Here is a 12,500-nt window from a genome sequence, read left to right as displayed (position 1 = left end):
AAATGAGCTCAATCTGGCAATGGAAAAACAAGCTATGAGCTTTGGACAGAAATCCAGCTTTGATTTACAGCCGTATGAATGTTTAGTGCCCATCTCAGCCCAACACACACGATCACACACTTTACAGGGAGCCACAGAACACACACACACCGCACGAGTCAACATCAGCGCTCAGTCAGTCGTCTCAACGTTATGGGAACTTCATTTCAGTGTTTTGTGAACCTATCAATGCACAGCAAATGTGATGCGACGCAAACTATGCTGATCTGTGATTCATTACGGGCACTGTCACTTTTTGCTTGCAAAATCCTTTCAGTTTAGAGTAATTCGCTGTGGCTTCAAGCTTCCACTCCACATGAGCCTGACCTTGTGTTTCCGGTGTGAATGAAACACACACCGACGACTGATGGATGTCTGCCGTTTCCCAGGAGCGCTGGCTATGATCACTGCTGGTCTTGAAGTGATGCTTCAGCTGAGTTTGATGGCCTGGTTCTGTCAGTAATTGTGCTGTGGTGATGTAAGCGCTATCGATGAGTGCAGCTTCAGGAACAAACTGTGATGTTAATGCACAAATATGCTGAAAACATGCTGGAACTCTTATTTCTGCATGCAATAGTATTTGAAGCGCTTCAGTCTAATCCGCAGCTCTACAGACTTCAGGCCTAGTAATCAAACAGACTCGTGATGATTCTGTCAGCATCGTGTTGCTTATTAGATATTAGAGCCGATTAGAAATGTTTTTATATGTTGGCATCACTTGATATTGGATATATATCAGCTAATAATGGGTATTTAATTGCCTGTGCCTAATTAATTTCCCCTGTATTCACATTTAGATGTACTTTGCTATTATCTAATGCTCAGTTTAAGTTCATCTTGAAATACATTTATAGTTTAATAACACTGGTAAATGAATATCAGTTTTTCATAATCTATATTGTTGTGAGGCCTAACTTTGCATAAAATTATTAAAATTATTAATTATTTAATTATTTAATAAACACTTTATTATTAATTATTATTGGCAAATACTGTAGAATTCATTAATGAACATTTATTTGTTATTAACCATTTCATGAAAATTAAAATAATTGCTAATTAGTATCAGGCAGAATTTTAATAGTTGTTCATCCCTAGTTTCTTTCGAATGCTTGATTCTGGTTAGTTAGTTGGTCGGTTAGTTGGTTAGTTGATTGGTCGGTCAGTTAGTTGGTCGGTTAGTTGGTTAGTTGATTGGTTGGTCAGTTAGTTGGTTAGTTGATTGGTCGGTCAGTTAGTTGGTCGGTTAGTTGGTTAGTTGATTGGTTGGTCAGTTAGTTGGTCGGTTAGTTGGTTAGTTGATTGGTCGGTTAGTTGGTTAGTTGATTGGTCGGTCAGTTAGTTGGTCGGTTAGTTGGTTAGTTGATTGGTTGGTCAGTTAGTTGATCGGTTAGTTGGTTAGTTGATTGGTCGGTCAGTTAGTTGGTCGGGTAGTTGGTTAGTTGATTGGTCGGTCAGTTAGTTGGTCGGTTAGTTGGTCGGTTAGTTGGTTAGTTGATTGGTCGGTCAGTTAGTTGGTCGGTTAGTTGGTTAGTTGATTGGTTGGTCAGTCGGATAGTTGCTCGGTCAGTTAGTTAGTTGCCTGGTTAGTTGGTTAGTTGATTGGTCGGTCAGTTAGTTGGTTGGTTGGTCTGTCGGATAGTTAGTCGGTTAATTGGTTAGTTGATTGGACGGTCAGTTAGTTGGTCGGTTAGTTGGTTAGTTGATTGGTTGGTCAGTCGGATAGTTGCTCGGTCAGTTAGTTAGTTGGTCGGTTAGTTGGTTAGTTGATTGGTCGGTCAGTTGCTCGGTCAGTTAGTTGGTTGGTTGGTCTGTTTGTTGGTCGGTCAATTATTCGGTCACGTTCATTAATGCTCTCAGACTTTTGTTCTCCTCTATACATTTATCTGTCCGTGTGAAACTCATAATGTGATTTTTCAGCAAGTGCAGTCACTTTGTTTCATTCTCATAGCAGAACTGTGAGAAACGTTCACATCCTCAGATTCCTCGACCAAACTCAGATCAGCGACCACACCTACAACAATAAAACTGATGTTTATTGGCCTTCGCTCACTGGTCGTCATAACATTACATACTAGAGAGACAGAGAGCAAAGGAAACACTGTAAAGAACAGATGTTTGAAAATGCTATCAGTAACAGTTACACTGAAAACACAATGAAAAATGCAGAAAAGGCACATTTCTACCATACAAAACATGAATGGGAGGGTGTAAGAACGATGGAGAGAATTAGACGGATGTGTCAGAGGAATAAAGAGGAGGAAATGACAGTGACCAGAGAGAGAGAGAGAGAGTTCATGCAGGGAAAGAAAAAAGCCATCAGAAGTTACAGAGAAAGAGAGACAGATGTGGGATGCTTGTTGCTAGGGAACCGTAAACATGCTCAAAAACAAAGATGACATCACAGAACAGCTGCCGGACAACAATGACGGTCAATAACCAGCAAAGGCTATAATAACCAACACAGACTATAATAACCAACACAGGCTATAATAACCAGCACAGGCTATAATAACCAACACAGGCTATAATAACCAACACAGGCTATAATAACCAACACAGGCTATAATAACCAGCACAGGCTATAATAACCAGCACAGGCTATAATAACCAACACAGGCCATAATAACCAACACAGGCCATAATAACCAACACAGACTATAATAACCAACACAGGCTATAATAACCAACACAGGCTATAATAACCAACACAGGCTATAATAACCAACACAGGCCATAATAACCAACACAGGCCATAATAACCAACACAGGCCATAATAACCAATACAGGCTATAATAACCAACACAGACTATAATAATAACCAACACAGACTTAGACTATAATAACCAACACAGGCTATAATAACCAACACAGGCTATAATAACCAACACAGACTATAATAACCAACGCAGGCCATAATAACCAACACAGGCTATAATAACCAACGCAGGCCATAATAACCAACACAGGCTATAATAACCAACACAGACCATAATTACCAACACAGGCTATAATAACCAACACAGGCTATAATAACCAACACAGGCTATAATAACCAACACAGGCCATAATAACCAACACAGGCCATAATAACCAACACAGGCCATAATAACCAATACAGGCTATAATAACCAACACAGACTATAATAATAACCAACACAGACTTAGACAATAATAACCAACACAGGCTATAATAACCAACACAGGCTATAATAACCAACACAGACTATAATAACCAACGCAGGCCATAATAACCAACACAGGCCATAATAACCAACGCAGGCCATAATAACCAACACAGGCTATAATAACCAACACAGGCTATAATAACCAACACAGACTATAATAACCAACACAGGCTATAATAACCAACACAGGCTATAATAACCAACACAGACCATAATAACCAACACAGGCCATAATAACCAACACAGGCTATAATAACCAACACAGGCTATAATAACCAACACAGACTATAATAACCAACACAGGCTATAATAATAACCAACACAGACTATAATAACCAACACAGACTATAATAACCAACACAGGCTATAATAACCAACACAGGCTATAATAACCAACACAGGCTATAATAACCAACCTATGCTATAATAACAAACACAGGCTATAATAACCAACACAGGCCACAATAACCAACACAGGCTATAATAACCAACACAGGCTATAATAACCAACACAGACTATAATAACCAACACAGGCTATAATAACCAACACAGGCTATAATAACCAACACAGACTATAATAACCAACACAGACTATAATAACCAACACAGGCTATAATAATAACCAACACAGACTATAATAACCAACACAGACTATAATAACAAACACAGACTATAATAACCAACACAGACTATAATAACCAACACAGGCTATAATAACCAACACAGGCTATAATAACCAACACAGGCCATAATAACCAACACAGGCTATAATAACCAACACAGGCTATAATAACCAACACAGACTATAATAACCAACACAGGCTATAATAACCAACACAGGCTATAATAACCAACACAGACTATAATAACCAACACAGGCTATAATAACCAACACAGGCTATAATAACCAACACAGGCTATAATAACCAACCTATGCTATAATAACCAACACAGGCTATAATAACCAACACAGGCCATAATAACCAACACAGGCTATAATAACCAACACAGGCTATAATAACCAACACAGGCTATAATAACCAACACAGGCTATAATAACCAACACAGGCTATAATAACCAACACAGGCTATAATAACCAACACAGGCTATAATAACCAACCTATGCTATAATAACCAACACAGACTATAATAACCAACACAGGCTATAATAACCAACACAGGCTATAATAACCAACACAGACTATAATAACCAACACAGGCCATAATAACCAACACAGGCTATAATAACCAACACAGGCTATAATAACCAACACAGGCTATAATAACCAACACAGACTATAATAACCAACACAGGCTATAATAACCAACACAGGCTATAATAACCAACACAGGCTATAATAACCAACACAGACTATAATAACCAACACAGGCTATAATAACCAACACAGGCTATAATAACCAACACAGACTATAATAACCAACACAGACTATAATAACCAACACAGGCTATAATAACCAACACAGGCTATAATAACCAACACAGGCTATAATAACCAACCTATGCTATAATAACCAACACAGACTATGATAACCAACACAGGGCATAATAACCAACACAGGCTATAATAACCAACACAGGCTATAATAACCAACACTATAATAACCTGCTCGGTGTCTTTAGATAAGCTGTAGACACACCGGATCTCAGCTGGACCCAATTATGGTTATTATAAGAAAGAAGCCTGGAGAACACCAGCAAACTTGCAATGAAGACTGAAACTGAATTCAGGGCTAATAAAGAGCTGGAGAGAGGCTCTGCCAATATATGAGCTAAATATTACTCTAGCCTTAATAATCTGTAAATATTGGCTGCCTTTAGCTAATGAATGTATCACTGAAATGTAACTCAGGAACTCCGTCATCAAGCAGGAATTACCACAGGAAAACTCTTTACTTTCTTAAGCCGTGACTTTCTGAGACGGGATTGTGTCAATTACTGACAGAATCATTATTTATGGTGGAAAAACTGTCATTGTTCATACACTGCAAAAAATATATATATGTTTTTCCTCAGTTTCTGTCTTGTTTTTCAGCACAAAAATCTAATCTATAAATGAAGTCACTCTATAGATGTTTTGTATCACAGCGGTAAATGAACAACAGGCTGAATATTAGTATATTCACCTTAAATAAGGAACACAACATATTGCAAATATCAGTATAAATGCAATGAATATTTTGCAGCTTGTTTTGGCCTGTTCATGTGGACGCCCTGATTCTCAAGTCACTCTCTCTCTCCACAGAAAGAAACGGATCAGAAAATAATCTCCCGGATCAGCGGAAGACTGAACACATTCACTCAGGTTGGACTGGCCGCCGGTCAGGAGTATATGGTCAGTCTCACTGGAGAGAAGGATGGCATGATGGGAACCGAGAGCACAACACAGTTCACCACATGTGAGTCTATGCAAACACAACCGTAGGGAGCACTTTATTTTGATGGTCCACTTTAGACATTCTACTAACTATAAGTAACTTCGCATCTACACGTCAACTAACTCTCATTAGAGTATTAGTAGAGTGCTTACTATCTGCTAACTCTTTATTGTGATGTTCCTCCAACAGAGATTCTACTGACTATAAGTAACTTTGCAAGTACATGTCTGTAGTTGTACACACTTGTATGATCATACAATACTGATTCCCTCTCACATTTTAAATTCAAATCGAAACCCTTCTGTTTAGAATAGCTTACTCCCTCTGACCACAAATGCATTGTCTTTTTTAATTTTATTGTATTTCATTGTTTTTACCTAAATATTGTTATTGTCTGGTTGATGATGTATGGTGACCTTGAGTGTCAAGAAAGGTGCCTATAAATAAAATGCTTAATTATAATAATAATGTCAACTTATTCTAACCCTAACGCTACCAGTCTACTAATACTCTACTAATACTGTAATGAGAGTTAGTAGACATGTAGGTGCAATGTTACTTATAGACAACATAATCTGTTAAAGGGACCATCACAATAAAGTGAAACCCAGCCTTTTTAGTAGGTTTTTAACTAGTGATTCATTCATTTGTGGACAGTGATCTCCGGGCCGAAAGACTTGCACGTTGTGAAGACAAGCACCACATCAGTGGTTGTCCAATGGGAGAAGGCGCAGGGGGAGATAGACAGGTACGTCCTCTCCGTTGCAGCCAATCAGACAGAAGGATCCGTCAGACGCCCGGAAATGATCCTGCCGCCGGAGAGGGATTCGGCCCGGATCCAGGGCTTGCAACCGGGACGCTTGTATGACATCTCAGTAGTGGCGGAGAGAGACGGTGTTCGGAGCCGGCCAGCAACCGTACAGGCCACTCCTGGTGAGTCTCAGGGCGATCAATTATAGCGTGAAACTGAACATACATTCTTATTAACAGCTCACAGAATGATGGGGAACATGGCAATGTGACTTCAAACCCATTACAGCTAACATTAAAGCAAAATGTCTTTAACATGAGCAGATATAAAGAGTTGTGGACGGTCAAAACCTTCTTGTTTTAAGCACAAACGAATATTTTCAGAAAACAAGACTTAATATCTTCTGTCATTGTGTTTCTCCAGTAAATGACATTGAAATCCTTTTAAGAAGGTCTTTTTGTTGAAATGGAATGGAAGGAATTTTGTTATAAGTAAGCAAAAGAAAAAAGTCTGATCATCTGATCTGGGTGTTTAGTTTTCCCTGTAACCAGTGCTTCATTTGTAAACGAGTAATTGGTAGATGGAAAACAGCAACGGAAAGGCTGTGAGCGATACTGACCAACATACAATGACATCACACAATGACATCACACAATGACATCACACAGCCCAGTGTTAGTCATCTGTCCAGCTACGGGCCAACAAATATGATTTCTAAATTAATGAAATTTGTACTCCGTAAGCAAGCCATACAACTTGGGCACTTATGAACATACTTTGTTTAATGTATGTCTGCATTGTGTTAATATTTTTACCAGATGTTGTATCTGACAATTCAGAAATTGGGAATGTTTGACAATCAAATGCTGGTATTTAGCGACTAATGAAAGCGCTGATATTTGGTCAGGATATGAATCCAGGCCCCTTCGCATGTCAAGCGTTAAAGGTACAGCAGGACTAACAGGTAATGAGAGTATAAGGAAAAGTCATCATAGAGTAAAACATATTTATAGCCACCAGATGATGTGAATTCAGACGAGCCCCACACTGATCGTGTATAGACCAGTCTTTACAAACCAGTGACCTCACTCTGGAAATGTCCAGGCTATTGGAATTGAGTTTTATTTGTGGCGAGGCAAAGAGTTTTGTTTAACAGAGAAGCGCCTCATGTAAATGTGCATGACTGGAACATTTTCTCCTCTGTTTTATTGTGAAGAATGTTTCCCCCCGACACACACAACCTTCACTCTAACCAGCAATGCCACATTTTCTATTTCTTCAGGTAGCTTTGACCCTTCTTCTTTCTTGCAGAAAATAAAAACCTCCCCAGTTTTCTATAGGACTAAAAGTGGACCTGATGCTGCATTTACTGGAACCCGAATGCCAGAATCGAAACTGACCTAACCTGTTGCATTAACACCACCTTTCTATTAACAGGATTTCCATTTGCAGCTGGGCCGGTTAGAGTTAATTTTGCAACCAAATTTTACACTTGATTCGTGCCTTTAGGGAATGTCTCAGTGCCTGAAACCAGGATGACCATGAGGACGGGGAACGTGCAGGTAGACGTGGAGCCTGGAAACAACAGAGAAAAGACACAGAGGTTCACAAACACAACACTCTTCCTGCGAAAGCAAGCGCTGAGCGGCCAGGTGACTAAAGGAAAGGTTGAAAATTCAGAAAGAACAGGGAATACCAGCAGACTCAAACCAGGCGTACTTCTTAGACCAGGGCAGAAAAGACCACTGCCCGTGAGAATGAATGGGATGCTTCCCAAACCCGGCACACTGCCAGAAATCACAAGAAGACCTTATAGTCCAGGAATAAAACATTTCAATTCCTCCCAGATTGGAGTGAAAGGGGGAATCGTTGTGCCTTCTTCAAATCGATCAATAACACGGTTTCCACAGAGACCGAATGTCGACTCGGCTTATCCTGTTTCTGGTGGCAAACCTTTGGAACTGACAATGAAAGAGACAAGATCTCAGAAGGGAAACATCGAAACCATGTTTAGAGTGGAATCTGTCGAGACCACGAGATCCAGCGTTCACAAACTCACGTCCACCCCACTGCCTTTCACAACCGAAGAGCCAACAATCACAACAGAAAAAAACCTGACAGCCTATGTCAATGGGACAAAATGTGTCCGGAAGGTTCTGGTCGGGTACAGGAGGATACATGGGAACATGTCCGATGGCAATGTGCTGTTGAAAAACCTGAGCGTTATAGTTGGCCATGTAAACGGAAACGAGCTCTTACACAAACTTCTGACGGGCGAGTCTACAGTCAATGACATGGACGAGACTAAACCTAAAGCGGAGACTTCTGAGGCCAGGAGGAGTGTGAAGGAGCAAGAAGGAGAAGTGGAAGTTGATGAAGAGGTGGATGAAAATAATGCGAATGCAACTCCCTATTCAACGAGACGTCCTGAGACGACACTGTCCTTCACCAGCACATCTCCTCACGTCTCCACATCAGCACGACCTGAGACAGGGAGTCCACATACGGCGAGACCCCAGCCGACAGCAGAACGAGCAGCGAGAAGAAACACTATACAGGCATCTTCACTGTCCATTCCCAGACCGCCAACTAGGCCAAAACACACACTTTTCAGGTCGACGTACTCGTCATCATCTTTAGAGGCGCAAAAAGAGAAGCGTCCATCTTGGAGTTCAATTGCCTCCGGTTCTCCAAAAGAAGCCCTTGTAGAGACGAAAGTGTCAAATTCAAGATTTCCAGCCACGAGAGAAACACAGGAATCAACTCCTGAACTCCCGAACACATCTCCATTACCAGTCAAAGTCCTCTCGAAACAAGACTCTGCAATAAAAAACACAGGCATTGAAGCCTCAAATGTGATGCCGTTTCGTCGGACGCCTTTCAGGGGTTCCCTTCCTCGTCGTCCCAATGTCAATTCTTTTCAGAACCGTACAAGGCCCGTTCTAGAGCCACCTCAACACCCTTCCCGAGGACCCATGAGACGAGCTTTTCCTTCAAAACCCATTATGAGGAACAACAGGACCATCAGTCAATTCAGTCCTGTCCGACCTGTGAAACCTGCCTTAACCTCGGCTATTGAGAATAACACTAGAGTTAGGATTAGACCAAATGCAGGAATCAACAGGACCAATGGGGCCGCCGGCACACATTCCCAAATAAAACACAGTAGTACCACTCAAGTGGGCCCAAACATCAGTCCGTATGGAAAAGGAAACTCTGATAGCTCTTTTTCCACAGACTATCTAATGGAAACGGATAATGAGACTCAGGAATATGTGTTGAGCGAATCAGACGGCTCCGTTGAGCATGTGCGGGTCAACAACGCTTCGTCTACGGGGGTTGATCTGACGTGGGATGCTCCCAAGGAAAAGTTCAAACACTTCATAATCACTCAAACTGAGCTCGGACCAGAAAACAAAGAAAAGGATGAGATGGAAAAAGACGAAGAGGCTGATGAGAGAAACGGCGAGGAAGAAGTAGATGATGGGACGACAGCAGCCAAGAGAAATAGTTTGAGCAAAGGAAAAGCTGCAGTCCATGAACCCGTTCCCAATGTCCGGAGTGCAGAGATGAGGAAGAGTGTAGGAAACATGACCACGGTTCTCCCGGGATCTGCCCGCTCGCACCACATGACCAATCTCAGCCCGCGGACCCAGTACTCTGTGTCCATCTTTGGGAAGGGACCCGCGTTTCGCTCCAAAACTCACAACCTCATCATTCATACAGGTACACAAAACCAGAAGCCAACACTGCTAAACCTTAATCTGTAAATGCTGTGAGTGGATATCTTCAGTTTTACTGCTTAGCACTGTTGCTTTCCATGCTGTTACGTGTCCCGTACACTCTTGGCCATCAGGAGCTTTTAATCAAAGCAAAGATTTGATTAAAATTCATGCAGTGTGTAAATGTTAATAAATGTGTGAGTGTTACACTTTGTTCTCAGTGCTAACCCTGTGCATTTGGTCTTTTGTGGACAGTGTGTGTGGACATACTGAGCACATTAACTCTTTCCCTGCCATTGACAGAATCTTCTGGCTATCCGTGTTCTCACTGTTATACGGTAGGGGGCGCTATCACACATCTTCTGAAAGAGAATCAGAGAAACAGATGTTGCTGACACACTTGTAAAATAACTCAATCATCAAACATTAACCAGCTATAAATTTAAAACTGCGTAATGAATGAAATGTTGAGCCAGGAAGAGTTGACGACTGAAGCTTTGAGGTGTTGATGGACTCGACCGACTCCATCTCTGTTCGATCATCGTTCTGAAGACTTTGACTACATTTTTGTTAAAAATTTTACTTTTTTTATTACCCACATTCAAGTGTTGATAAAAATAATGCATAAAGCTAGATTTTTCATTTTTATTTTTTTTAAAGCAGAGGCTCTGTTCCGATATTCATACAACAAAATATTCTGGGGCCATGAAATGATGAAAAAAGCCGCATTTTTAAATAAAAATTCTGGCAGGGAAAGAGTTAAAAAGCAAGCAAGCTAAATAATGATGTCTATTATGTAATGTGTATGTCCGTCTACACACTGTCTCGTCAGGCAAATGTGTGTCTTGAATATCAACAGAACAAAAAAAGAGTTGTTCAATAGTTTCACCTTAACATTGTCTCATTCATTTGGTAATAACTAACTGTTCATAACTAACATTAACATTAGATTATACAAATACACTTTAACTATTACGGCCGTAGTGTATCAGTGCTAAGTTGAATTAATTTAACATGACATTTTTTTAATTTATCTTTTTTTTAATTTCGAATATGAGAGCTACTACTGATCAATGCAACAATTTATTTAGTTCATACTCTGGGTTTAAAAACAGCATCTGCTAATGATTACCAAAATAATTTCAGCTTGTCCTTCTGTTTGTAAAAATGAAGACAAATCAAACTGAATTGATCACATGTTGTGTGTGAAATAACAGTGTAAAATCAATATAAGGGTGAATGACGGATAAGGATTAAGATGTGAAAAAAAATAAAACTGCCAAAAAAATTCTAATTTTAGGACTTTCTATACTTATTAGAGTGTTGTGTATGTAATGCAATGACATGTACACATTTCAAGAATGTAATTAACCACTTTTTTTGGTGAATCAGATCTTTTTCCCCATGAAAATGTCATTCCTGGGTAACGTAATGAATTTTTAAATTAATTACATTTCTACCATTGTTGGCATATACAAATGTACTGATATCCATAATTGGAGCTCAACAAACAACTAGTGCTCGTAAAACTACATTTTAATCACAATAAATATAATCAATTTGGGATTTCATATAGACATGGGCTCAGTTTTGGCTGCTGATAACTCAAAATTCAGAACCAAATTTAAAAAAAAGCTGGAAAATGTTTTTAAATGTTTTCCAATAAAGTAAATAAGACTTGTTTTATCATTAACTCAACAAAAAACAGAATTGTGGAATCTAACACACAAATATGGGTTAAATTAATTGCCTGTGTCATTGTTAGCCGGAATGACATACTGTTAGACGGAAGGACATTCTGCAATATTTTTCAGGATTACCATAAAAACCATCCTCAGTATAATTTTTTCCTTTCCAACACTCAAACTTGAAACAAAGTAAGAGACACTGACAAGTTTTTAATGATTTAAAAAAGTTAAATTCATTGATAATGACCCATGTGACTCATTGAATCATATGAAATCAAGATGAATGACAGCTAAAATATGGCAAAAAACATACAATTATGTAAATAATGTTAATGTTAATAATATAACAATGATAACTTTGCCTAAAAGTTTACAAATGTTAATTAAAAACTAGATTGTTGTGCATATGTCATTCTGGATAACGGATGACATGTCCTGGCTAACAGGTTTTTTGTTATACAAGAATGACATGTTGTTATCCAGGAATGACAAAAACCAATATTTTTTCTTTATAATCAGGCACTAACTTAACCACCTATGGAAAACTACAACTTAGCTATCATCACTTAAGGTAACCTTTTAGATCAAATAGATCGTTTTTTTATATAAAATCATTATAAATGTTTTATTAGTGTTATCCAAAAGGTCACATGATATTGCTACAAAGTGCACCAGTGACCGAAATATCAAAATATCGACATTTTAAGAGACG

General features: G+C 39.3%; 1 protein-coding gene across 4 annotated transcripts in view; it reads left to right on the top strand.

Annotated features, from left to right (window-relative positions):
- Positions 1 to 10,690, top strand: part of LOC309511042 (uncharacterized protein) — a 24,129-nt gene extending 13,439 nt beyond the window's left edge. For 2 of the 4 annotated variants that reach the window (XM_082186058.1, XM_082186059.1), the window contains 3 exons: positions 5,495 to 5,648; positions 6,285 to 6,560; positions 7,888 to 10,688. In XM_082186058.1, coding sequence (XP_082042184.1) covers positions 5,495 to 5,648; positions 6,285 to 6,560; positions 7,888 to 10,148 — 2,691 coding nt within the window. In that variant the 3' untranslated portion in view covers positions 10,149 to 10,688. Of the gene's footprint in view, positions 1 to 5,494; positions 5,649 to 6,284; positions 6,561 to 7,887 lie in introns of all 4 variants that reach the window. The other 2 variants (XM_082186061.1, XM_082186060.1) reach the window with 2 other exon arrangements.
- Positions 10,691 to 12,500: the final 1,810 nt, after the last annotated feature.

The sequence above is a fragment of the Leuciscus leuciscus genome (genome assembly GCF_965113295.1).
Source record: "Leuciscus leuciscus genome assembly, chromosome: 12".
Taxonomy (NCBI): Eukaryota; Metazoa; Chordata; class Actinopteri; order Cypriniformes; family Leuciscidae; genus Leuciscus; species Leuciscus leuciscus.
The sequence above is the reverse complement of the archived record's forward strand: the minus strand, read 5'-3'. Positions and strand labels throughout refer to the sequence as shown.